The sequence below is a fragment of the Myotis daubentonii genome, chromosome 12, assembly GCF_963259705.1.
Source record: "Myotis daubentonii chromosome 12, mMyoDau2.1, whole genome shotgun sequence".
In the NCBI taxonomy this organism is placed as follows: domain Eukaryota; kingdom Metazoa; phylum Chordata; class Mammalia; order Chiroptera; family Vespertilionidae; genus Myotis; species Myotis daubentonii.
This window is the reverse complement of record NC_081851.1, coordinates 77,560,569-77,588,492: the sequence shown is the minus strand read 5'-3', so window position 1 is coordinate 77,588,492 and position 27,924 is coordinate 77,560,569. Positions and strand designations below refer to the sequence as shown.

Genomic DNA, 27,924 nt, shown 5'->3' with positions numbered 1-27,924 from the left:
ACCGCTGGGAGGAGTTCAGAGACCTGGAGAGGAAGGGAGGGGAACACAGGCAGCACAACAGTGTGGCGCCAATGGGGGGGGGAGGGTGCAGGGGGCTCCGGCACGCGTGGCTACATGCAGTCACCAGGCAGCTCAAAGGTGAACACGGCTTCCCACAGCCCCACCTCTTGTCAAGAGCCTCCCCGGACCCTCCCTCTTCTGTCCGTCTCTGGTTGATGGGAAACAGCGTGTGGGGCCCACGCCTGGGCCTGCTCCTCAGGGTTCCTGCCACGGCTCAAGCGATGGGCGGGTGTGGGAGACTTGCAGGGCTTCCAGACTTCAGCCAATCCCTCGGACCTGGGACGGAAGTTCTGTAGAGAATTCTGTTACGGTCAAGTGCCAGGGGATATATTTATCTGTGCCTGAGATTCTCATCTCTCTTTTAAAGAAAAATACCACACATTTGGCCAACAGGCAAAGTGGAAAAAATGTCCTGTTGAACAAATATCCAGAATGGCTGCTCAGAATGCTTGAAATGATGAACTGTGCGAGAAAAATGCCCGTGGCAGATTGTCAGCAGGCTATATTTGGGGGGTCCGAAGCCAGGGGCCCTGCCAGCCTGGCGCACACAGCCCTCCTGTTTGTCTGTGTCTATTTATAACTATCCACACATTCACTAACCAAAAATGCAGTGGGTCTCGGACTTCGCTTATAAATGACTAAAATGTTCTAGCCGGCTCAGGTTACAGCACGTGACCGCCTTTGATTCCGCCCGAGATTAGCCTTGCTTACCGGAGAGGGGATTAAACAATGTACAGAAAACAACGTAATTGGACCCTTTGGGAATTTAAAAGTATGAGAACAAGTTTTTTCTTCATTTCCTTTTTAAAAACGGAATTCACATCAACAAAACTTTATTAAGCACTAACTATATGAACAGCTTTGTGAGACCTCAATCTGAGGCAGACAGTCTCTGATCCCATGGAGTTTTCTGGGGAGCACAGACATGAAAATAAAATATCGGAAAGGATGACCGGTGCTCCCTGGGGGTGGGGGTGGGGGGGGGCACCTGGTTCAGAGGAAGTAGATCCTCCCTCCCAGCGCCCGATGCCGAACACAGGCCCTGGCTGGCCCAATCAGTGCACGCCATCCCTCTGGGCACAGTGATTGGCTTGGGGGTGACCATGCACTTTAAGCAGCCAATCGGAGTGAAGATCAAGCCTTTGGCGGGAAATGCTAAAACAAAGAGGCCCTGTTTTTGTTGGATGGGAAGGAAGGTAGAAGGCCAGGGGCTGCTGGAAGGTCGGTCTTCAGGTGAGGTTGACTGCAGAAGGTGAATGAAGAGACAAGAAAGAAACCAGTCCCCAAATTACCGCAACATTCCTTACCTAACACCACGTAGAAGCAAGATTAGAGAGTTAATTCTGGCCTCGCTGAGAGTGTCCTAAGTGAACTATTAATGGAACGACTTCCGTGTTGTTTGGAAATTGCAGATCCCTGGGCGGAAGGCCACAATGTCTTGCTCTCTCCAGTTGCCCGAGGCAGCATTCTGGGGTGGTCTCGGTGAGCCCACCGGGTTCTGCATGATGAGGGCCGGCCTTCTGTGCTTCCAGGCAGAAGTTCAACGACGAGTGTCCTGGACACACTTCCCCACCACCTGGGGCCCCCACAGTGGCCATGTCTGTGGGCAAGGTGGAAGGGGTCATCCACGAGGAGGAAGTGGCCCCAGCGTTGAGATAAGATCCTGTGGTACATGGGCTGGATGAACCCAATCTGACCACTTGACATTTTGAGTCTAGAAAAACTTTCAATTTCTAGACTCTGGCAGGAGTAAGGGAACATCTTGGGTGTTTATAAAATCCAGTGACCTCTTGAATCCGTTCCGCTTGAAGGAAAAGTTGAATTTCTGGGCCCCAGTTTCCCCAGGCTTTCCAGAATGGACGCGTGCCATCAGCTCCCCCTGCAGGTCTGAGGCCTCTCTGCCAGGCGTTCCCGGAGGTCCACCGGGAGCGTGGCTTCTGGAAAGACAGACCTCTCAGGGATGGAACACGTCCACGGCTAGGAATTGGCCCGCCTTTCTGCCACACGAGGGAAGGCACCTGGGTCTGAGCCTGAATGATACATAGATGTGCCACAGGAAAACAGAGACCAACCAGAATTCCAAGGCCTCGTGAGTACATTCCTTGCACAAAATGCATTTTTAGTATTCTATTATTGCTCTCCTTCGTAAGCGCCATGGCTCTTTAATAGATTCATCACAGATAAAATTGTCTCTGTGAGAACCATGTGCTGAGAAATGACGCGTATGTCTGTGGTATGGTAAGTCCACAACTTGTTTCTCAAGCAATTGTGGATTGTCCCAAATTTTATATGCTAGTTGTCTCATTCATTCATTCATTCATTCATTCAAGAAATGCTGTGAGCCCTAGCCAGTTTTGCTCAGTGGATAGAGCACCGAACTGTGGACTGAAGGGTCCCGGGTTCGATTCCGATCAAGGGCACATGCCCAGGTTTTGAGCTCGATTTCCAGTAGGGGGCGTGCAGGAGGCAGCTAATCAATGATTCTCTCATTGATGTTTCTCTCTCCCTCTCCCTCTCTGAAATCAATAAAAATCTATAATAAAAAAAATACTATGATATGCAATTGGTATGTAATAGATCTTATTTTAGGCACTTGAATAAAGCCAGGACCTTAGCCTAAGGTCCGATCCTGTGGAGGTTAAGTACCAGGCGGAAGACACACGATAAACTCATGTATAACAAGGTCATGTTGGGACACTCTTTTCTAGAGAGTGGTCAAGGTCAGTTCAGTCGGAACCCGAGAGAGAGTGAGACAGTCATCCATGCCAAGTTGTGGGTAAAGGGCATTTTAAGAGCGAAAACAGGAAGTGCAAAGGGCCTGGGGCAGAAATGAGTTGGATGTGTTCTCGGTTCAGCAGGAAGGCCTCTGTGACTACAACAGAGCGAGTTGAGACAGTGATGGGAGAGTGGGCAGGATCTTACAGAACATGGCAAGGAGCTTGGGCTTTATGTGAACAGTCATTGGAGCCCTTCCTATGGGAAGTGGAGCAATGAGATCTCATTTATGGTTTTAAAACGTCCCTCTGGCTCCTGTGTGGAGAGAAGACTCCAGGAGAGTAAGTGTGGAGCCAGAGAATCTAGTGCGGGTGGGGTGGGGTGAGGTGGGCTGCTGCAGAATCCCCAGGGAGAGGTGATGGTGGCTTGCTGGCAGTCATCGGAGTGGTAAGAAGCAGAGAGAAATTCTGGGTACATTCTGAGGGGAGAGCCCTAGGATTTGCTGGTGAATTGAGTGGGGAAGGGTGAGAGAGAAAGATATCAAGTGTGATTGATGCTGGGTTTTGGGCTTGGGCAACCGGGCAACTGACTGAAATTGGGTAGATGGGGGAGGGGCAAGGTCCGATGGGCGGGTGGAATACGCGAGTTGAAGAAACGTACTCACGCAGGCAGCTGGATGGGAGTCGGCAGCACAGGCTCCACGCAGGACTGCTTTGGGGAAACTATTAATGGGGAAAGGAGATGGTACAGCCGTGGGGAGCCTGCCCCTCCTGGCCTCGCCTTTCTCGGTGTGAGATGATGGGGTCGCTGGTCTCTGAGGGCCCTTTCAGGGCAGGAACGTCCACATTTACCTTCACGGAGGATTGGGGCCGCCAGCCCGTTCGTCACCGGGCCGTGAGCACGGGCACCTGTGTCTGCCAGCAGCTGTGCAGCTCAAGAACCAAAATGCAGGTGCGGCGTTGGTGGTATAGTGGTGAGCATAGCTGCCTTCCAAGAACCAAAATGTCCAGAAGGGACTTTTTTTTCATTTTTTAAAAATATCTTTATTGACTTCAGAAAGGAATAGAAACATCAATGATGAGAGAGAATCCTTGATAGGCTGCCTCCTGCACACCCCCCACTGGGGATCAAGCCCGAAAACTGGGGGGGTGCCCTTGACTGGAATCGAACCTGGGACCCTTTGGTCTGCAGGCTGATGCTCCATCCACTGAGCCAAAGGGGCTAGGGCGACATGGGAGAATCTTAAGTGCAATTTAAGCTTCATGTTTATGGTGCTATGCCTGCCCACCTGAAAAGGTTCCATACTGTATGATTCCAGCTCTAGGACATTCTGAAAAAGGCAAACACTGTGGAGACAATAAAAAGAGCAGTGGCTGCTGGGAGGTGAGGGTGGCGGTGGACGGGGAAGGAGGGGAACCGATGGGGGGTAGGGGGTTTTTGGATGGGGAAACTACTCTGTACCGTAGTGCAATGGTGGCTACGAGACCCTGTGCATATGTCAAAGCTCACAGAGCTGTATGACACGGGGTGCACGCTAATGCCACCTTCCGACTTCAGTTAATAATAATAATGTATTGATACGGAGCCATCCACTGTAGCAGATTTCGCACTAATAGATGCGATGGCAGCAGGGGGAAGGGGAACTCTGGACTCTGCAGTTTTGCTATGTGCCTAACACTGCTCTTAAAAACAAAGCCTGTTTTTAAAAAGTCATTGAAAGTCAAGCCCAGCAAACATCGATTTTAGGATTGTGGACTCCTCCACCGTTCTGCCCAGCGTGTTTCTTTCCCTTCCAGTTACAGTGGCACAAAGTGAGAACAACGCGCCCCTCACGTCTTCCCTCACCCGTCCTGCAGTTCTGTAGGGAGGTGTTTCCAAGTCCCCGTGACCCCTCAACTCATCCGGTTAAGCTGCCGCTGTAAAGAATGCGACCACTGTTCTCACTGTGTAAGCGTGGTTTCATGTGGGGGGCACCCCATCATCTTTTTTTTTTTTTTTTAATTCTCACCCGAGGGTATTTTTTCCATTGATTTTTAGAGATTGTGGAAGAGAGAGGGAAAGACGGAGAGAAACATCCATGGGTTGCCTCCTGCGTGAGCCCTGACCAAGGCCCGGGCCAGGGAGGAGCCTGCAACCGAGGTACGTGCCCTTGACCGGAATCGACTCCAGGACCCTTTGGTCCCCAGGCCAACGCTCTATCCGCTGAGCCAAACCGGCTAAGGCCCCATCATCTTCACGGGAGAGGGAGTCAGTGGAAAGATTACACTTTCCCTTTCGGATCTGTCCACTACGTGTAAGAGCTATTTCTAGAAGAAAGGCCTGGATGCCACTGCCAAATTGTAGCTTCGTCTACTCATGCCAAGTGAGTTGTGTTCCAGGGACGACGACTCATCCAGTTGGCCTCACCCTACACGGCCAGCGACTCAGGATCCAGCAGCTCGGGTGCTGACGTCAAACGGATGTGAGGATCCTACCAGATTGGAAACGTGAGCTTGCCCACAGATGTTCCAACCAGCTGACAAGTGAATCCTCAAATGCTCCCCGTCTCTGGTTCAAAAAGCCCAAGTAATTCTTCATGGTCTCAGCTTGCTGTGGACGGTCGCCCACGGGAGAAACTGGGCAGAAATGAAGGGAAGACTTGCTGAGGCGGGGGAGGGAAAAGGGCCCCGAGTGGGAAAAAGGACAAGAAGTTCCGCTGCCGAAAAAAACAGACGGAGATTCCGGACCGAGAAGCCACATTTTTAGGAAAGTGGGCTGTGCTGGTTTATTTTTAAAGCGGGAGGCCGTGAATGACACGCGCTGCGTGCCGACCTCTCCCCTGGTTTATTTCCTCCACGCCCACTCGCCCTTTGCCCCACTTTCCTTAACTCTCTTTAAAAAGTAGCGGACTGCGCATTTTCGTAAGATGTTGGCAATGCCGTTCGGTGCAATGTGAAGTGTCAGTAAAAACGCCATATTCAAAGCGTGAATGATAACTTTCCAGATGGGCTGTGACATTATTGTAGGTCTGTCTGCTGAAAATCTCTCACATCAAATTCCCTCTCTGAATATAAATCAAAATCTAAATAGTTGCCCAGCTGGCGTGACTCAGTGGTTGAGCATCGACCTATGAACCAGGAGGTCACGAGTTCGATTCCCGCGGTCAGGGCACATGCCTGGGTTGCGGGCTCCATCCCCAGTGGGGGGCGTGCAGGAGGCAGCCGATCCATGATTCTCTCTCATCATTGATGTTTCTATCTCTCTCTCCCTCTCCCTTCCTCTCTGAAATCAATAATTACATTTTTTAAAAATCTGAATAGTTACCCTGGAATACATGTGTGTGTCTATGTGCAGCCCTGCCCGCCTGAGGTACCTGATTAGTATTAACTGCGAAACCAAAGCCAGAAGCAGGAGGCCCCGTTCACCTGGTCTCATGACACCACATGTTTCAGACTCATACGCACCGGTCAGAGGAGGAGAGAATTGATCAGTGATAAAGAAATGGAACTAGGTAGTATGCTTGTCATGATTCGATAGTTAATATTTGCCACAACTTCTGAAGAGTTGTCCAAAGATTAAGACACTTTCTCATGGCTACAGTATTGAGCCCAAAAGTTTCTAGTTGCTTAAACCACATAGCCTGGCCCTGGCCGGGTAGTTCAGTTGGTTAGAGCATTGTCCTGATACGTCAAGGTTTCGGATTAGATCTCGGGTCAGGGCACATGCAAGAATCAAGCAATCAGAGCATCTCGGGTCAGGGCACATGCAAGAATCAACCAATCAGTGCATAAATAAGGGAAATAAATTGATGTTTCTCTCTCTCTCTCTCTCAAATCAAAAACAAAAACCCACAGAACCTGGCATGGGTGTCACCTTTTAAAAAGAATTTTTTTTATTGATTTTAGAAGAGGGAGAGGGAGAGATAGAAACATCAATAGAGAGAATAATTGATTGGCTGCTTCCTGCACACCCCCTACTGGGGATCAAGCCCACAGCCTGGGCATGTGCCCTGACCATGAATTGAACTCATGACCTCCTGGTCCATATTTGATGCTCAACCACTGAGCCACGCTGGCCGGGCGTCACCTTTGTTTTTAAAGGGTGTCTGAGACTGCGAGTCACTCTCTTGGGCCCAAATCCTGGCTCTCCTGTTGACTGGCTGTGTGGCCCTGGGCAGGCAAGTCACCTGCCCTCTCAAGCCTCAGCTTTCTTGTTTCTGAAGTGAGGATAAGGGTACCTCCCGGACAAGAGAATGTGGAAACTCAACTATTTATATCCCGAACTCCAGTGACTGGCATGATAAGGGCTCAGGAAGATGAGCAGATAATAACCGTAACTAATAAATGCAGCAGGAGTCATAAAGGCAGGTCGAGGCCCCTACATGATCTAGTCACGGCCCAAACATGATATGTCTACCTACCACCCGACTTTCCTTTTGCACCGAATTAAACCCAGCAGTGTAACTGAGAAGAAATGGCTAATCTTTAAAAGGGTTGTAAGTGTATTTCCAAAGTTAAATATAAGACGAGGGTCTGTCTACAGACAACCACTCCGGCTGGTGACACCATTTGCTACTGAAGTTTGCATGAGAGGGTCTGAAAGAATTTTGTGAAGTCCTGGACAGAGTGTTCAGCTCCTTCCGCGAGCTGACAAGTGCTCAGCAATGGAGCGCCTGCTCGTTATAAATAGCAAGCCAGTGTCCCTCACCAGATTATGCGATTGAATAAGTCACCACGTGCTGGACGGACACTTCTAGAAGGGTTTGAACTGAGCCACATTCCAATGTTCCTTTTAAGTCTGAACTAATATTTCTTTTCTAGCACTAACACATTTTGTTTTAATCCTCACCCGAGGGTATTTTCCCACTGATTTTTAGAGAGAGTAGAAGGGAGGGGGTGAGAGAGAAACATTGATGCGAGAGAGACACATTGATGGGTTGCCTCTTGCCCGGTGCCCCAGTCATGGCCAAGGGATCAAACCTGCAACCCAGGTACATGCCCTTAACTGGGAATCACACCCATGACCCTTTGGTGAGCAGGCGGGTGCTCTAACCGTTGTACCATGCCAGCCAGGGCTACCAGGGCTTTCTTACAGGACCCTGACAGGTACAGTACTTGGTAGCGAATGGTTGTTGCCCTGGCCAGGCGGCTTGGCTGGTTGCACACTGAAGGGTCGCAGGTTTGATTCCTGGTCAGGGCACATACCCAGCTTAGGGTTTGGTCCCTGACTGGAGCACATACAGGCGGTAACCAATCGATGTTTCTCTCTCTCTCCCTCTCTAACGTCAATAATTAAAAAAACAAGCATATCCTTGGGTGAAGATTAAAAAAAAAAAAAGACTGGGTTTGTCTACCACCTTCGGCACACATCTTAGGACATTTATGGTACTTGCTGCTCCCTGACCATGGGGTCCAATGTCACGGCCCCGTGTGATGCTGTGAGGGTGTCAAGACAATGAAGGTCTCTGGAGACTAGATTATGGCAGGAACAGAAAACTTGGCATAGGCAGGTATTGTGCCTTCTTAATGGCTGTAATTTTTCTTCCCGTCACTCCATTTAAATTTTAATATGTAAAAATTACTATCAATTCACTTTATCAACAAAATGCTATTCCCTAGCACCTGCTTCATTGAAAGCAGGTGAAGAAACCCAAGTCACTCAATTCTCCACTAGATGGCAGCGTCACACGGACCTGTGGCCTCCCTCCCGACAGGGCGTCCTCTTCTGGGGAGGGAGGGACAAGCGGGCACATGCGAGCGCTGGAACGCAGAACAGGCAGCTTCGGGACAGGCATTTTTCCTTTTAGAGCAAATCCACTTTGTTGGTTTGTGTGTTTGAAAAGTCAGGCTTCGCTTTCAGATTCTTGGGAATGGGTTGAAGCCAGGTCACTTTTCTCATCCAGCAAAAATGTACCGACCACTACAGAAATGTGGGGAACATAAGCCCGGGGGGGGGGGGGGGGGGGGCTGGGCCACTCCACCGAGAGCAGGAGAACAGGAAATGCCGGTGGGGAAAGCTGACTGGAGGGTGGGTGGAGTGGAGGGCGGGTGTCAGCTGGGGATGTAGCTTTGAAAGCAGAGAAGAGGGGGCAATTCTAGGCAGAGGATGAGAGCAAAGGCAGGGACGGGAAGTCTGTGGGTTGCAGGTCCAGCCACCAGACCAATGCAGGTGAGTGGAGGGAGGCTTGCAAGGGAGTCAGATTGGAAAGCAAGGCCTAAAGGGAGCATGGGAACACCCCAGGCCCCCGAAGGGGGTGAAGGACAGGAAAGGACAGTGTGCAGAGTTGTCAGCGTGCGGGGAAGGCGGGGCTGGGGGCCAGCTCGGGGCTGCAAAAGCAGCTGTAAGAAGACACAGCGGACACTGGAAGATGGGGAATATTCCTTTATATCACACGTCTATGGTTACAAAGAACTGTTGTTCACATGATCTCATTATATCCCCGGACCAATCTGTAAAGCTGAACACTTGTCACATTTCGAGAGGAACTGCTGCTCAGAACCAATGCTCTCACCTCTGGCCACGATTCCTTGGTTGCCAGGTTTTTGGGGAGACTACCTTCCTTGCCCCCGCCCCCATTCCTTCTCAGGAAAGGCCTTTTCTCCTATTTCCCCTTCAATACAGATGCTCCGGGCCCCTCCTCTTCTCCTGTTCTACCCTCGTTGGAAAAGCGGTCGCCAACCGGCGGTCCGCGTGCCACTGGTGACCCGTGAGGTCCGAAAGGTTGGCGACCGCTGCACTAGATGACCTCACCCTCTCAGGGTTCTGGCCACCACATGTAGACTGACAGCTGCCAGTTCTACTTTGCAGCCCCAATCTTCTCCTTGAGACCTGACCCATATACACTCCTGCTTAAGTCCCACGGGGGAGCACTCCCAGCAGTCCAGGCCTGGAGAGAACGCCGGGGGCGGGGCTGCTGGGGGGGGCGGCCGGGGGCACGGAGCACAGGGGAGAGCCACTGCAGTGCAGAGGGATGGGCATCCTCCACAGTCAGCACTATTTTTCAATATTTTGATTCCTATTTTAAACCTTTTTATACATGATCCTAATTTCAAGTTGCTTCACATTTTTCTTTGAAAACGAGACGTTTACAATAAAAGTCTGAATGATGCTCCCAAGATCCCACGTGGCAGACAAGCCACGTACGTTTAGTCTGGTTTTACAATCCACTCACTCGCTGGTTTGTTCAGCGACGGAGCACGCTTATGTCAGGCATCGCGCAAGGCTCTGGGCGTAGCACTAATTAAGACAGAGTCCCTCCAGGAGCTCACAGTCTCATGGTAACTCGAGTGAGCTGAGGCACGGGGTGGTACGTGACTTACCAGTGAGGTAGACATAGCTAGGTACTTGGAAAGGGGGCTGGAGTGGGAGAGAGGGCAGGGGACAACTAATGCCTGAATGCTCCCCTCTGAGCGAGGAGCAAGGCTGCACACAGAAACATCGCAAACCTGCTGGCAAAAAGCTTAGAACAGCTTCCAGCTGTCACCGGCATCGAATTCCTGTCTCACACTCTTCAGGCCACTACCTGATGGTATCTCCACACTGTCCCTGAAGGTGTGAGGCATGCCACCCGTCTGCTCAGACAGTAGCTGCGGGTCACCTGGACCCCATTCCACCACTGGGAATCATACTGAAAGTCTTTCATTAAACCCATGATCTTTAAGTTCAGAAGATGCTAATAAGTTACAGATACCACAGAAGTTAGAGGATCTGTTAATTTCCATATATACATTATTCTGGCTATACAATGGCGAAGAGACTCACTGAGACACACAGAAGCGATCTAAGCACTATACAGATATATACAGACACCACACTTAGATGGCGTGTGCACGGCCACCCACTGCGCAGCAGCTAATGCAGACGTGAACTCGCGTAAGGCAACTGCTTTTGTGATGACGATACATGATCCTCGAAGGGAGGGCAGAGTCCACGCAGGACTGACCGTTTCGGGTTAGTGATACTCTTTGCGGAAGGTAGTAGGCAGGATATCTAGTCCACTGACAAAAAGCAGTGAGTTATAAGAAGAGTTGCTTCTGAATGTGGAAACCATAATCATCCTGGAATCTAAGCAGTGAGCCACTCAAAGACACTACTGGCCTGTGCCACGGACTGAGGGGGACTTCACAGTGACTGATCGCTGAGGATCAAACGCGATGCTAATCATCCACGCGACGCTCCAAAGCCACTCAACACACGGGCTCAAATCCCGTCAGTCACTCACTTCACTTTGCTGTGGAGGATTTTCTTCTGAAAAATAACAAACACAAGAAATTCTTCTAATGAGGGTTTAAAAAGCAACCGGGTAACAGCACACAATTCAACTGCAGAAAAAAGACGACGAACCCTGGTCGGGCGCCACGCCACGTGAACGGCCTGAGGCCGACGTTCGGTCACAGGAACACACTGGGGGGCAAACATGTACCCGAGACTGTGGACAGCCTTCTCCAGCCAGACCTCCCAGCGGGTCCACACGGGGTCACCGCGATCCCAAGGTCTCACTCTCATCAAACCCACCTGGAAGGTAACTGTCAGGTTCGAGTACATTCTCCCAGGCGGCGGGTGGCTTTCATTTTGCTGTAGTTTCCTTTGCTGTGCAAAACTTTTTAGTTTGATGTAGTCCCATCTGTTTATTTCTTTTGTTTCCCGCCCCCAAGAAGACAGATCAGAAAAAATACTGCAATGTGAAATGTCTGAGATTTTACCGCCTATGTTTTCTTGTAGGATTTTTATGGGCGAGTCTAACGTTCTCCCAACACCCTGTACCGAAGAGGCTATCTTTACCCCACTGTGTGTTCTTGCCCCCTTGTCACATTTTTAAAAATATATATATATTTTTACTGATTTCAGAAAGGAAGGGAGACAGATAGAAACATCAATGATGAGCGAGAATCATTGATTGGCTGCCTCCTGCACACCCCCTCCTGGGGATCGAGCCCACAACCAAGGTACATGCTCTTGACAGGAATCGAACCCGGGACCCTTCAGTCCGCAGGCCGATGCTCTATCCACGGAGCCAAACTGGCTAGGGCTCCCTTGTCAAACATTAATTGACCATGAAGGTGTGGCTTTACTTCTGGGCTCTCTATTCTGTTCCGCTGACCTATGTTTCTCTCTGCCAGACCCAGGCTGTTTTGATTACTGTGGCCTTGATGTCATACCACCTGATACCAAGTAGTGCGATTCCTCCAACTTTGTTCTTTCTCAAGATTGCTGTACCTGTTCAGGGCCTTTTTTGCGTTGAATCTACAGACCGCTTTGGGTAGTACTGGCATTGTAATGATGTCAATTCTTCTTACCCATGAACACAGTATATGCTTCCACTTATTTGTATCCTCAATTTTTTTCCAGAAACCTCTATAATTTTATTCAGCAACGTCACCCAGTACATTTTTAAAGGTATTATACAACTTAAAAATCACAAGGACCTGACATTTCCCGAGACCAGAAAAGCGGCGTTTACCTTTGTCAGGCGTCTCTGAGTGTTTGCTTTTCTTAGCCGCCGAGGGGCCTGCCGCCGCCGAGCCCTTCCTGCCGGAGCGCCCCTGCTCCACTTCACACAGGTAGACGTCGATGGGCCCCTTGGTGCTCCGTATGTGCACCGTGATGGAGTCCTGGCAACGACACGCAAGCGCCAGCGTCAGCCAGGGGTTCCGCACTGTGTCTGTCACTCACTGGACAGAACTGCGGGTTCTGAGGGACGTTGCTAAACATGTAAATCCAGAGAATTTCCTTTCCATGCTTGAGAAGACCACGTACTAAGCTTTTGTGACATTAAAAACAGCTCCTTGACCACAGAATGATGGTTCCAGAGCCAGCGCGCACTGATGGGAACGCCTCAGTCCTCAAGGGCCCACTTTCCTCCCCGCGGGGTTGACTGACCCCTTCAAGGAATCTGTACGTGAGCCAAAACCCAGTGTCCTGACGACAGACAAACCGAGACTCCCCTGTGGTCCCAGGTGACCAGGGTGTGTTTCGATTTCCAGACCACGAAAGAGCTAACTGCCAGACCATTCTTTTGTCCACATGAAAAAGCAGCTGAGATCAAGACAAAATATACCTCCTGTGATTTAAGCCGCTGGAACCCACGAGCATCAGAAAGTTGGGAGCTTCTACAGAGAATGACGCCATGTTCTTAAGGAACAGCTCCAGTTAGAAACGGGTGCTTTGTTCTGACTGGGAGTGGGTTCGACCGTCAGCCTCTCTCCTCCCGTCCGAGCGGTGGGCCTGGGCTGGGTACCACGGCAGCGCTGCCCCTGCTGCACAGCCCAGTGATCTGGGAGCAGAGCCCAGTGAGAGGCCTCAGGACCCCGTGCCGCCCTTCCTACAGCCTCCTGGGACCACAGGTAGCTGGAGAGCATCTGCACCCCCTTGGACAGTGCCTGCTGGGACAAGGAAGGTGGGTGTCCAGTCCTCCTCCCTACAGGGAGGTAAATCCCTACAGCATCACTGAGCACCCCTGGGGCGACCAGCCTGTCAGAGCCGACCGTCTGTCCCAGGAGTGGCCACACTCCTTGGTTCTGACTCCATCCTTACCAAGCAACTGCTGATGACAATTACCTTTCAGTACTAACGTCCCTGCAGGGGGAAGTGTGCTGAGCACTGCAGCTTGGTAAGAGTAATATTTTCACTCACAGGGCAACTGCACTTTCCACTGTTACTGTAGGACGTAATATTCTAGTTTCCTCAGCAGTCTTTTCTGAGCTGGGTTAGTGAATTAATCCCCTAGAGCAGTGGTCGGCAAACTCATTAGTCAACAGAGCCAAATATCAACAGTGCAACAATTGAAATTTCTTTTGAGAGCCAGATTTTTTAAACTTAAACTATATAGGTAGGTACATTGTTATTAACTTCATTAGGGTATTCCTGAGGCTTAGGAAGAGCCACACTCAAGGGGCCAAAGAGCCGCATGTGGCTCGCGAGCCGCAGTTTGCCGACCACGGCCCTAGAGCCTTGGCTGACACCAGATTTCCTGCTGGAACTTCAGGACTTCAGCCAATTCCTGGTGATTCCTCCAAGGGGCCGATAGCCCAGCAGTTGAGAAGACAAACCCTCGGGGTTGCAGTCTGGTTGTTTCTCACTCTGTGACCGTGAGCAAGTTCACTGATCTTCTGTGCTTAGGTTCCTCGTGTTGAGCTTGTTGTGTGATTTAAGTGAAAATGCGCACAGGGCCTTGAGCAGGACCAGGGTGCCTGCGAGGGTCACACAGTTAGCGAGGCTGCCCAGCCGCAGAGCCTCGGCAGCTGCCCCCCCCGCCCCCGAAGGCTCCCTACAAATGCAGGTCACCTACCTCTCTGGGGGCTGGGACGTCCAGTCTGGTCTCTGCCGGGGCTCTCACGGCGATGACGATCTGCTCCTGGAAGGCTCGGATGCCGAGGATGTCTTGGTGCGTCACATACGCGAGCGTACACCAGTCAAGGATCGGCAGGGGCCTGCTCTGCGGGAGGCAACTCAGCTCTTGCCCCACAGGAATGCGAGTGCAATGTCAGAATATGACCAACGATTAGGGGGGCAGCCCGTAAAAATATTCCCACACATGATTCACACTTCATGTCTCAGTGTTTTACATTTATAACTCAATTTAAAGAGTCCCTTTAAACTGTACTATTGTGATTATGATGACAATTTCTGGAGAAAAATATTAATAAAGTCTGAATTCCCAAGACAAACACAACTGATAAAGGTATCAAGTGCACCCACCCAACTCCATTCCCTCCTCACTGCTAGCACTCACGCTAAGAACCTCTGGGAGAAAATGTTCAGAGTGTAAGGGATAAGAACCCTTAAAATTGAGGTGGAAAAAATCTCTAAAAAGTAGAAACATCCCAGCTGGCGTGGCTCCAGCTGTTGTCAACCTATGAACCAGGAGGTCACGGTTCAATTCAGGTCAGGGCACATGCCCGGATGCATGCAGGAGGCAGCCGATCAAGGATTCTCTCTCATCACTGATGCTTCTATCTTTCTCCCCCTGTCCCTTCCTCTCTGAAATCAATAAGAAAATATATTTTTCTAAAAAGTAGAATCAACTTAGAGAATTTAGTTTTTCAGGATTATCACCTAAATGGGATTTCTCGTCCAACCACCTGAATTTTTGTACGTGGTTGCTGGGTTGAGTAAAATTATAACAAGTGCGCGTTTTATTGGGTTACCAGCATCCTTTTTACTCCACAGACCTCCTGACCGAGTGCAGTAACGTTAGCAATGGCTTTCCTTTTAACAGCGACTGGAACAGCAGCCGAGACTGCTGTCACGTTTACATAAATGGGAAGCACAGAAAGCTCCCGAGGTGCCACCAGGGGGGCCCAGCCGCAAACAGCTCAGGAGCCCCAAAGATCAGCTGCAGAGACAAGCCTCCCCTCTGACCCAGACACGGAGCTGAAGAGAATGCTGACGCGCAGGACCTCGGCCTTGGGGCCTGGGGGCGCAGTCCAGGCGCCATTTCAATGCCATTCATTCCGTAAACGTGATGGAGAAATGAGGGGAAATAGGACTGTCACAAAAGCCAACAAGCCTTCTGCCTGTATTACAGCAGCCAGGCCCGGAGGAACGAGAATGCCCGCTGGTTTAACTGTAAATGCAACGTCAACCTCGGCATCTTACTGCACGGCTCAGGCCAGGACGCAGCACTGAACGGAACCACCGCCACACCGAGACGCTCCGGGCCAGGATGTGTTACTAGGCTACACGACTAAACCTTTACGCCCTTCAACTTCTAAAAATCTGATTCTGTCTCATCTATATTACAGGCTAACCCCCCAGGCTGGCTACTCTTGAAGGCAGCTGCTCTGGAAGGAGACAGCTTTAGAGAGGCACGGAGCTAAAGGATATCTTTCATTGTCTTTGTCATCCGTCAACTCGAACAGCTGCTGAGCACAATCCTTAATCAACTCGTCCAGAGCCTCTTCCATGGCCGACAGGTCGGACAGCTCCTCCCGCAGCTTCTTCTGTTGGGGCACTGCTCCGAAATTGTTGAGATCGGATCCTCTTGGAAAGCAGGGGACAAGACCACCATCGGCCGCGCAGGAGATGGCAGAAGGACCAGACTGGTTAGTGCCCTTCCCCAAGCTTTCAGCAGCTGTTTCCCAGGACAGACACTCTGACTCCACCCCTGCCCTCCCCTTATTCCACATTACCATTATTCTCCCTTCGCACAGACTGGGCTTGTCCCCAGTTCTAGTCCCTTTCACAGGGACTTAACCAAACACAGCATAACCCCACGGGAAGCTCAATGAAGAGGCAGGGAAAGCTAACTGAGACGATCACTGCACTAAGAGTCGACAGTGCCCAGTGTCAGCCCAGCGCTACTGCACGCAGCCTGACTTTTGCCAAGTTATGATCTTTCAGGGCCTCAGTGTCTACATATGAAAAGCAAGTACTGGCTAAATGGCAGTTCCTCTGCTAAAGTTTTCAGTCTGTATTCTTCCCTACTGTGCATATTATATCTAGTTCTATCTGAATATAATGATTATATTCATTGTTCTTAAAACATTTATTTTCTTTATTATTGTCTAACCCAATACATGACCTGAGTAACAACTGGTCTTTTTTTCTTCAAGCTTAATGAAAATAAAGACAGAAAAGACTGCTACCGCTATCTTTTCCTTGCTCATTTTCAACCTGATTCCCATTAGTGATCCAGAAAACAAACGATATTAACCACCCCCCGCCCCCCCCCCCCCCGTGCTGTTTAATGTTATTTAGTAAACATGTTCCAATTAGACTCGAGTCTGCATTTCTGTGCTACTGGAAAAACACACCTCCTTGATAAAGCCCTTTCCTCTCATAACCTTTAATTACTTAGAGTCATTCTGTGATCTTTGTTGGAGCTTCGTTTGCCTGCAAGGTCTCTGTGTACTGACACGCTGGGACTGTTTCTTACTGGATGCTTGGAGCTATTCCCCAGGCCACTTGCCTATTGTAAGCTAACAGCTTTCTTCTTATGGCATGTGCAGCCTCCCCGCCCCCGGCCCCCCCCATACCCAAATCTACCGACATCTATACTGTAAGGTCCTCTGTCACGTGACCCTTCCTAATCACCTGTTGTCTTTAGCAACTGCCCTTTTGACAGTAAGTCTACCTGTTTCCATTGCGGGCCATGAGTTTGTAAGTGTGATCCATCGCCTACACGCATCACCATCACGGGGGGTGGGAGGGGGTGATACTCTCCTCCAGAACAGCGATCCCAGCCCTGGGCTCTAAGTGTCTATTACACTGTCTGCAAGAACCACTGTGCTACAACCTCACCTGATTCCCCCTGATATGAATCATCAATATGAACTGAAGAAATACTTTGAAAAGTGAGTATCTTCAAACCAATCATATTCCACTTAATTTATCCATAATATCCTACTGTCTCTGACTCTTAAGTAGGAAAAAATAGCTATTTTGTGGGACAACGTGAAAAGATTACATAGAACGCCTTTTCTAACAGAAGTCAAGTTTTCTCTCGTGAAACACTGCTCATACCCAGTTTGCGTTAAGCATGGCCTTGTCACCCAACGAGAAGGGAAAAAGCCATGAAAAGTCTGAAGCCAACTCACATCCATCGAATGTGGTTCTTCGATTTTTTTTCAACCAGGTCGATCCCATCTAAGACATTGGTGATGTCATACACTCTTCGTTTCCGGACGCCCAGTTTTGTTGCAACCTTGTTTAAGTCAAGAATCCCCCCAGGAGCATTTCTGACAAGATCCATAAATTTCCGAGTTAAATACACCAGTGACACATCAAACCGAGGTGTCTTCACTTTTAGAGTTTCTGGGAAACAAAACAAACCCATTTGTAAAATTTTAAATATCATTTCTTTCTAAATTCATCTTGATTAGTAAGCACAGACACCTACAGAAATTCTACACACTGATCAAATCACAGCTAATTTTTATGAAAGATTTAGGAAATAATTTTATGAAATAGTTTCTCAAACTGGATAAAAATTAGCCCATCCCAGGTAAAAGGCTTTAGACCAAGCATGTCAAACTCACGGCCCACAACGAATATTTCTGAGGCCCAGCCAATATAAGGGTATGTAAGAAACGTTTTAATAAAAATTTTGTAACTTAGTTCTTACAATATCCTGTTATACATAATTATTAATAACGAACTACAACGTTTGCTAATGACTGCTGACTATAATCGTGTTGCATTCATTTCCCTTACACGGAGCCTCACCATAGCTCTCCACTAACACTAGCAGCGAATATTTTAGCAGCCGATTGCCGTTGATTAGTCTTGGGCTGACTGGAGGCAGTGTCTGAGGACTGGCCAGAACTGAATGTTACAATTCTCTTCATCTTTCCCAATTTGATACTGAAAAAGAGTTCTTATGGTGTGATGTGCAGAGGAAATAAATTCACAAATCACGTAGCTGTTCTAGTGTGGAGTATATGAATTTTCTTTTTCTCTACGTCCACAGCATACCACAGTCAGGGTGCCTCAATAGAAATAGTCACACCCCCTCCATCAGAAGTGCCCCGCCCAGAACCTCTGCAACGGCACACGCAGCTTCAAGCCATGCGGTTTTTCCAAGAAAAGCACCTATTTCATAACATGAATGTCTCCTTTGTGCAGGCCATTCCTACACTTGAGATTAAACAGGCTTAAAAAGAAATTTAAACAAATTTTTTTAAGTGTAACTAGAAGAAAGTCACAATTCTACAACAAACCTTGGAAGATTACAAATTAGAAATTCTAACTTTAAGAAGCATGCAGCTAGCCCTGGCCAGTTGTGGGTACAATCACTGAAAGGTTGTGGGTTCGATCCTCAGGGTGCGTACAAGAGGCAACTGATCAATATTTCTCTCTCACATTGATGTTTCTCTATCTCAGTGGTTCTCAACCTTCCTAACGCCGCGACCCTTTAACACAGCTCCTCATGTTGTGGTGACCCCCAATTTCATTGTTACAGATTGAACATTAAAGCATAGTGATTAATCACAAAAACAATATGTAATTATATGTGTTTTCTGATGGTCTTAGGCGACCCCTATGAAAGGGTCGTTCGACCCCCAAAGGGGTCGCGACCCACAGGTTGAGAACCACTGCTCTATCTCCTCCTCTCCCTTTCTTTTTCTCTAAAATCAATAAAAAATAAACTAAAAGAAATAAAATAAAAACCATGCATTTAATTAAACTAGATTACTAGCAAGACATAGTATTATAAGCTCAGGACAAGTTTCCTATCATGTTAGTCCTTTTATAAAGAACAGACATTAGTTAAACACCTATAACTTGAAAGTGGCTGTAGGGAGATAATGATTAAGAAGATCTCCACACTAGAAGCTTTCCGAGTCTAGCAAAGGACTCGACCACAACACCGTGAGGGAAGTGCTAGCGAGGGATTTAGTTACTTAAGATGAAATGAAGCCGTAACTGGGGCGGGAGCTGGGAAGCCTCCAGCAGGGAGGTGCTGGGAACAGAGAATAGAGACGAGGAAGGAGTCCTCCCCTCTGACTGGGACACACACATCAAAGGACAGAGCAGTTTGAGGCCACGGCGCCTGGGCGTCCGCAGGCAGCGGCTGTGGCAGTGGGCGAGCAGCGAGTGCTGGCGCGGGGACGCGAGGTGGCCTTCCAGCTCCCGGTCCATTCCCTCCTGCCTGCTCCTTCTAGGGCTATGAGGTGGCTTATAAACTTAACACAAATAAGTAAAGCCAAGGAAATGGGGAGCCGGGGCCTTCTCTGGAGTCAGGTGGAGTGGCATCGCAGTCCCATTTCCGTCCTGGAAAAATCACACGGCAGCGGAGGGCTGAGCCTGGGAGCAGCTGGCCTACGCAGGAGGCGGTGCCCACCTCAGGCTGGGAGCGTCTGAACTGCAGGCAGCGGTGCAGCACGGTGGTTAGACTGTGGGCTGCAGCCAGAGAGGCCCATGGCGGGCTGAGCCTGACTGAGCAAGTTACTTACCCTCTCTGGGCCTCAGTTTACTCGCCTATACAATACGAGTAACAGCCCACACCCACATTTTGGAGGGTTGCTGTGACCGTCCATGCAAAGAGCTAACACGGGCCAGGTCTGGTGAGAGCTCAATGAGTGCCAGACAGTTCACGAAGCTGGTGGCGTGGGGCAGAGGGAGGAGCACCTCCAGGGTAAAACCTGAAGACCGACTACGGTGAGATGATGGGGCTGAGGGAGAAGTGAGGGCTGACGTTAAGGCTCTACATGGGCATCACGTATGCACCGTGGTCCAGTGAGCGCAGGGCCACATGAGGGGGCAGCGAGGAGTGGGCGCTCTCCTAACCGTTTCCAGGACAGGGAGCGGGGGCAACCGCAGTCCCTCCCCTTTCACTGACTGACTCTGCCCAGGGCAGGAGTCAAAGGAAGAGACAGGAAATCCCAGGAGCCAGGAGGGAAGGGCCGGCTCCTGCTTCCTGTCCGTCGCTGGTTCTGCTGACGGCAGCGTGGACGGCCCCCAGCCTTTGGGGGAACGCAGCAGAGCGGACACGCGCCGTGCACAGCACTCAGCCCACATCCTCAGGAAACGCCAAGGGGTGCACCTCAGCGCACCAATAACACATCTTATTTCAGTCTCTCATCAACTCATGTCCATTTAAAAGTACCCACTTAAATCATAGTTCGAACTTCAAAACCTAAGACCGATTCAAGAATCAACTTACTTCTCATGGACACATACTGTACATTATCTTCTAAGTTAATCATTATTTTTGATGGCTGGAAAAAAGAAACAAAGAGAAATTTAACTCAGTAACTTAAAAACAACCATGCACATGAACTGCATTTTACTGGATAATATAGAGATTTTCTTTTTCGCCCTGGGGTAATAATTTGGGTGTGAGAGAACCAGTCCTTCTTCCAAATGACATCTAGTCTAGCTGTAATCACATCTGACTGTGTCATAGATTCAAATCTCTAAAGTAGTTCGAGAGAGAAGGGGAGGAGACATGAGGAGGGAGAGAGAAAACACGGATAGGAGAACATGTGACTGAACGGCATTCCATTTGCTGACTGCACCAGATACGGAGGAAGAAAGAAACGCCGAAATGACCAGGACGCTCCCTGACTGTGGAAGGCTCCGCCGGGGTTCAGCGATGTCTAAGTCAGTAAGTGCTCCTCCGTGTGAGTGGCTCCCACAGACGTGCCCGGGCTCTCCCAGGCAGCCGCGCGATCCCATCACAGTCGCTGCACAGCCAGCGGCTCTGGCATTCAGACGAACAAAGGCTCCTGTGAATTCCTGAACAACCAGGAAGTGGTGGCTCCACATCAGCGTGTCGCCGCTTTATCAGCTATTCAGAGACGGTGAGAGTTTACAGAAACCTTCCGACGCCGCCGCGGACACAGGAACCCCCGCAAGCCGCCTGCTTACAGCGGAGCACAGTGGGTGGCTCCAGACGGGCTGTGACCAACCAGGGTTATAGCTCCTGTCCGAGTGGAAAACCTGGCCTCCAACAGGCACAGCGAAGGGGAGGTAAAGTGAGCTCTACGAGGTGCTCCCCGAGAAGGGTCAACAGGCTACCGTGGATGCACCCCGAGGGACTCAGGGTTCCCAGGGAAGGGCATGCTAGCTCCAGGCTCAACATGGAAGACCATGAAAGCACACTAAGGAGTTTAGACTTTGTTTTAACCCATGGAGACTCACCACAGATTTCTGAACAATAATACGGCATATGCAAGCTCATAGTTTGGGAACGTAAGTCCGGGAGAAAAAGCAAAAAGACTGGGGCCTGGGGAAGCCTGAAGGTGAGCAGCTACAAAGCTCTTTGTTGATGAGTTACAAACTCTGGGCACCAGGGCTTCCATATTGTCTATGACATGATGACCACCCCTATTAACAAGTTAACTTGATATGGAGCAATTCCCTGGAAAGAGAATTGTTGGGGTCCAGCCCCAGCAGGTCCAGGTGTGGATGGAGTCGGCAAAGAATGAATGACACATAGGCAGCGTTCAGGTGATCATCATAGCCAGGTTCTCTAGCCAGGTTCTGTTGTTTTATTGTCTTGTTACATCTGTATTTATACCAGTTGATTTTAATCCTGTCAATTTCTATTGCAAAGGTTAGGGCATTTCTTATCTCCATTCCAGGTGTAAAGATTATGTAGCTTAAGCATGATTGTTTGTAGTTAAAGTGATTAACTACCCGCCTGGCACTTAGTTAGGGGTTTTATCCCCTCCCTAACTTCAGGGGAAAATCCCCACCTGGGGAAACAACCTTTCTCAGAGAGGTGACCTTGGTTAAAACACATAGCGCTAAGGGGAGCAAACATATTAAGAACAGAATGCTATATACACCAGGTCCCTTGAAACATATGCTGTGCAGATGTTTCTTTCCTGCAGCGACTGTGTCAAGCAGCAAGGATGGACCGGCTCCCGGCAGAGAATTATGCTATAAAATTAACTGCGTGTCAGGATTTAGAGAAAAATGTAGTCCTGCTGGGGTGTGCGGAATCCATCCTCATCACGTCACTTAGCCCCAGATCACTGCATCCACCTCACCCCTGGAGAGACTGGGGGGCTCTACACCCTGAAAGGCCCTTGTGAGGCGTCACCCGAGAAAATGGTGACAAGGTGGAGTGGAGAGGGGCTGCCACTTGAGCTGAGGATAACAGAGGCCCCTCAGGGTCACCCGTTTCCTTTTTATTCTGAAACAATCTCAGCCTCAGAGAAGGTGCAGCAATGGTGCGAAGAACTGCCACCTCCCGCCTCGGCCAGTGTTGCTCAGCGAGCAGAGCGTCAGCTCAACACTGAATGGTCGAGGGCTCAACAGTCAAGGGCACGTACTTGGGTTGCAGGTTCGATCCCTGGCTCCAGTCCAGGTCTCTCTCACAACAATGTCTCTCTCTCTCCCCGCCTAAAAATCAATGGAAAAAGTATCCTCAAGTGAGGACCCACCCGAAAAAAGCAAAAAAAAAAGCCACATCCCTTTCACCCAAATATTCATTTTTTTACATGACATTATCATGTTTTGTCCCATACACACATATGCTTTTTTCTCGGAATCATTCATGCATGAAGAATTCCGTGTGTAGCTTGGGGCATTCCCGTACACAACCACAGTATAATTACCGACAAGTCTGTTCAAGACTAAGCAGTCTTGGAAAAGAGCCAGTGGAACCTGGACCCTGAGGGCACTGGCTGCACCGCGGGAGGAGCACACAGCGGGCAGCTGGAGCGGGCACCCTGGCTGTGCTGAGAGCCTCAGCACCCGTCACTGCAGCGGTGTGAACAGCAGATGGTCACGGTCATCTAACTAGGAGGCTGCCGGGCACAGGATGGACGGTGGCACCTGGTTGTCCCTTGCAGTTCATAGTCAAATGTATTGAGGAAAGACCTGATAAACAAACAGGTAGTGGCTTTAACAATTTTGAGTGTCTCCAGAAGCCAAAAATTCATGACTTCCGAGAAAGTCCAAATCTAAGGTGCTGCCAGGAGAACAGCCGAAAGAGGGAGGCGCGGGCACGCCCGCACGCTTCTGGGTAACGCCCCAGGCACCTGCCACCCTCAGGTCCTGGAGAGAGTGCCAGGGGAGCCGCACAGACCACCCCCACCCCAAGCCCAAGGTAGAGGGTTTGTCTCGAAGAAATCTGTGGGCAGGACGCTGGGCTACTGCGTAAACCACAAGTTTCAGTTTCTGACAGAGCTGTATCAGCCACAACACTGCCAGCGTGGACAAAAAAGGACACCCAGAGTCTGACGGGAGGCGGCTGGAAACCGCTCAGCTGCAGGGAGACAGAGGCACCGAGGGCCCAGAGGTGGAGCAGGGAGAATTACCCCCAGGCCCTGAGACCTGATCAAGAAATCGCCCCCAGTGACCAGGCGGGGATCAGGCATCGCTCGGGCCAGTTCCCGCCCTGTGGCTCCCACCTTCCGCCTCGGGAACAGAACGTCTAGAGCAGCCGTCCTGTCTGGTGTGCGGGTCAGATGCCTCGTGACTTGCGCTCCACAGGCCGAAGGATCTGGAGGAACCACACCTGAGGGCGTGGTTCTTACTGAACTTCTGTGAGTACGGAACCCGTTCTTTTACCTGTCCAGTGTCTTCAGAAGGCAGTCCTCGGAGGAATGCTCCCTCTGATCTCTATGGAACCTGCCCAGGTGCCACATACACGCTGCTTCTTCTAGTCCTGGCAACCCACCGCTGTGGGGGCAGCACCCAGGTTCCTACTCTTGGAAGCAAGTCCCACTGAGAGGGGACTCCCAGGTAACGCCCCGAGGGGATGCCAAGGGAGAGCCCAGCAGCAGTCACACCTCATGACTGGACTACCTAAGACACTGTCCCTGCCAACCCTCTCCCACCTGTTCGGGTCTATTACTTAGCCTGTGAGATCCTGGGGGGGGGGGGGGGGGGGGCGGAGATGAACGCAGGAGGCAGAGGCCTCCAATCGGAAAATCACTAAGGATGACCGTGCACACAGCTCTCTGGGAACCGCCCCTCCTGGTGGGCAAGCCTGCCCATTCCACGCTGTTTTACTACGGCCCAAGCCCCACATCTAAAGACCTACACTTCTAAATCTGAGATCTCAAAGAAGAAGAAAATACATAAAAGGTGAGTTTTAAGGGCTAAAATCTTGGTTAAAAATTTCTTTATACAGATTTTTCTTTGTACCAATTGCCTGTTTGGGGAATAATGTCCCTTGAAGAGCCCTCTGAAAAGAAACCTTTCTCCAAGGCAACTGTATTCTCCTCCCTCATTTAAATTCTCCTTATTTTTCAATGTGTGGACCAAGTTCCACCTCCAACGACACCATTTTCTCCCTTCTCAAAATTCCAGTGTTCAAGCCACTTACCGGAGCACATCAAACACTCAGCCAGATCCATCACTAGCCTTTGCATAGCAATACGCTTCTATGTGTTTAATTATTAAATGCTTCCGATCATCAGCCAGCTAAAAAGCACCGAGATAGGTATGTGAATCAGCATCTTACAGGCAGGAAAATAAACACTCACACATCAAATATTTGCCATTTACAGAGTACCTGCTGCATTCCCTCAATGGCTATTTACCAAGCCTTTTTGTGAGAGGCACCAATGTGCTGGACATGTAACAACGAAATGGACAGCCACCACCCCCAGGGCCCTGCGAGCCACACACTGCAAAGGGGGCGAGTACGCCCCGGTGCGTGGGGGCACCCAGGAGCGGCGCTAACCCAGTGCTGAGCCGTCAGGGGAGCCTTCAGACAAGTGACCTGTAAGTCTAGACCCGAAGAACCGTGCGACATAACAAGAAAAAGTGTGCTAGGAAGGAAAAATACCACATGATCTCACTCATTCATGGATAATAGAGACCATTATAAACTTTTGAACAATAATAGATACAGAGGCAGAGCTGCCTCAAACAGATTGTCAAACTGCAGCGGGAAGGCCGGGGAGGGTTGGGGGACAGGAGGTAGCGGGGTAAGAGATCAACCAAAGGACTTGTATGCATGCATATAAGCATAACCAATGGACATAAGACACTGGGGGATAGGGGAGGCTAGGGGACTGTCTAGGGCGGGGGGGGGGGGGAATGGACACATATGTAATACCCTTTGTATTACTTTAAGCAATAAAAAAAGATTTAAAAAAAGAAAGAAAAAAAAGTGTGCTAGGAAGAAAAAACGGTTTTTTTGGAAGGGGGATTGTGGCTCTGTAAGGGTCCTAAAGAGTAAGGAGATGTATAGAAAAAGGGGGGGCCACACAAGCAGGAAAGCTGGTTAGGAAGGCGTTGCAACGACCTGAAAAATAGGTGAAAGTGGCAAGTACTGGTGATTCCTTCTCATTAGGCTGGAAGGTGGAGGGGCGCAGTTTGGAAAAGGCAAGGACGCCGCTCAGGTTAGGCGCGTGGGCAACACGGTGAGTGTGTTACCGTTTACTTATCAGATAGGACATAGCAAACTTGCTGCTTGCTTAGCGAGAAGATAACGAGTTCAACTTCAGAGAGAGGAGTTTCCAACCCAAGTGGAGATCTCCAGGAGGCAGCTGAAAAGCTGTGAGCTGGGTTTGTAGACCTGGGCGTTACCACGACACGGAAACTGAAATGAACAGCGGGTGAGAACATCTAAGACCTCGAGGGGTGTGCGCACCTTCTGATATTGATGCAAAATCAAGTGGTTTTTCCACAGTGAGAGCGCAGAGCTTTTATCATCGGCTCAAAGACCACCAACACGGAGGGTGACACGTCCTGAGCTGGTGGCGAATGACTTCCCGCGTGAAGGGAGGGTGGAAGGCAGCCCTGAGTGACACCCACACGGAAGGGAGGGGAAGGGGAGTCTGCAAGGAGCACAGGCGAGGCCAGTGGAGGAGACGGGCACCTGCGATGCGGTGGTAAAGAAGCCATTCAACAGGGAGAGTTTCCAACAGAAACAAGCGGCCAGTCCTATCAGAGCCGCTGAGACAAGGGGCGCGGCGTCCCGGGAACTAACAATGCTGTTCGCAGCCTGGGTGAGAACAGCCTGAGCGCTGGGCGGAAGGCGGAGGTCGCCGGCAGCGGGTGAGGGTGGTAATGAGAGATGAGCGAGTGGGCACGGTGAACGCAAACAATTCTTTTCCAGAAAGTGTGGCTATGAAGGGGAAGCGATGCAGGCGGTGGGAGGGTATGTCGAAGTGTGGGAAGGATCTCTAAAGACGCAGCCAAGAGTTTACCGTCTGGAATCAGACACAGCGAGGGCCAACCCAGGCTTTCCTACCTACTGCCTGCCCCGGGCAGCCAGCCACCTCCGGGTCTATTCTGGCAACTGCAAGACAAGAGCAACAACCTCTTAGGGCCGCTGTGAGAAGCTAAGGAAGACCGTGTCATTCGACTACTTTCGCGCACGGAGTCCCCCTGGGGCCTGGGCACAGAGGCAGTTATGGGAGGAAATCAGCAGAGAAATAGAAAACACGGGAGAAATGGGAAATGCAGGGTTCATCCCCACCCCCAGGACCAAGGAGGAGGAAACACATCGCATCAAGTCTAGAGCAAGAATAAAGGGAATCAACCTTTTGCAGGAAAGGAGCCCATTTTTCTCCGCCTGACCGGAGGAGAAGTGAGGGACTCTGCTGGAAGGGGGTGGGGGGAGACGAGAGGTGTGGACGAGCTTTGAGATGGTCGCAGGGGAGAGGAGGGGAGAGGAGGCGGGAGAGACGCATGGAGCTCTCAGAGACACGGAGGGTGGGTTACAAGCAGGAAAACAAGGTTTCCTAACCCAAAGTTGAGCAACTGTCTCCGCCCCTGCCCTGCAGCCCCGCAGTGAATGCCAAGAGGGCTGCCGACACTTGCCAGAGTCCGTGCTCCAGGGAGGCGAGTGGGTTTGGCGAGGGACCGGTTGGTGTGCAGTCTGTAACGGGCGGGGAGCAGAGGGGACGGGGTGCAGAGGGGACGGGGAGCAGAGGGGATCGGGGTGCAGAGGGGACGGGGTGCAGAGGGGACGGGGTGCAGAGGGGACCGGGGTGCAGAGGGGACGGGGTGCAGAGGGGACGGGGTGCAGAGGGGACGGGATGCAGAGAGGACCGGGGTGCAGAGGGGACGAGGTGCAGAGGGGACGGGGTGCAGAGAGGACCGGGGTGCAGAGGGGACGGGGTGCAGAGAGGACCGGGGTGCAGAGGGGACGGGGTGCAGAGGGGACGGGGTGCAGAGAGGACCGGGGTGCAGAGGGGACGGGGTGCAGAGAGGACCGGGGTGCAGAGGGGACGGGGTGCAGAGGGGACCGGGGTGCAGAGGGGACGGGGTGCAGAGAGGACCGGGGTGCAGAGGGGACGGGGTGCAGAGGGGACGGGGTGCAGCCGCGGGCCCGGCCGGGGGTCTCCCGATCCAGGAGACGCTCAGACCAGCTTCCCGCGCAGGGACCGAGGCTGCCGAGCCTGGGACCCGACGGGACCCGACGACGCCCCCACTCCCCGCCCCGCGGGGCCCGGGCGCTCAGGACTCGGCCGTCGCGCGGACTCACCAGCAGGCCCTCCACGTTGATGGGGTCTCGGCACCGGCGGCGCACCGTCTCCTCCGCCGGGTCCACGAGCTCGCTGGGCAGCCTGCGCGCCGGCCGCTGCTGACTCATGCCGCCCGCGGCCCCCGCCCCCCGCGAGCCGCCCGCCTTCCCGGCCGGGCCGGTCGCCGCCCCCGGACCCCGGCTGGAGCAGCGCCCGGGCCGCGGAGGGACGCGCACTGCCCACGGCGCGGAGGTACCGCGCGGGCTGGAGGCGAGCAGGTCACCCGCGCCGCCCCGGGCGCCCCGCCGCCATCTCCCGCGTGCGCAGTGCGCCGCCCCCAGTGCGC

At 51.2% G+C, this 27,924-nt stretch overlaps 1 protein-coding gene across 4 annotated transcripts; it reads right to left on the bottom strand.

Moving 5' to 3' along the window:
- On the bottom strand, positions 1-27,924 carry E2F6 (E2F transcription factor 6). 4 transcript variants are annotated; one of them, XM_059660527.1, is made up of 8 exons: positions 27,599-27,918; positions 22,764-23,028; positions 20,360-20,414; positions 17,292-17,508; positions 15,580-15,735; positions 14,042-14,156; positions 12,215-12,365; positions 9,121-11,001 (listed from the first exon to the last, which is right to left on the bottom strand). In XM_059660527.1, exons 3-8 carry the CDS (start codon positions 20,400-20,402, stop codon positions 10,964-10,966), a joined length of 720 nt encoding a protein of 239 aa, XP_059516510.1. In that variant the 5' UTR covers positions 20,403-20,414; positions 22,764-23,028; positions 27,599-27,918; the 3' UTR covers positions 9,121-10,963. The 4 variants fall into 4 exon arrangements, with proteins under 4 accessions (XP_059516509.1, XP_059516508.1, XP_059516510.1 ...); XM_059660526.1 differs by lacking the exons at positions 9,121-11,001; positions 22,764-23,028 and adding an exon at positions 1-23 and having other exon boundaries at positions 27,599-27,923; XM_059660525.1 differs by lacking the exons at positions 9,121-11,001; positions 22,764-23,028 and adding an exon at positions 4,081-4,121 and having other exon boundaries at positions 27,599-27,924.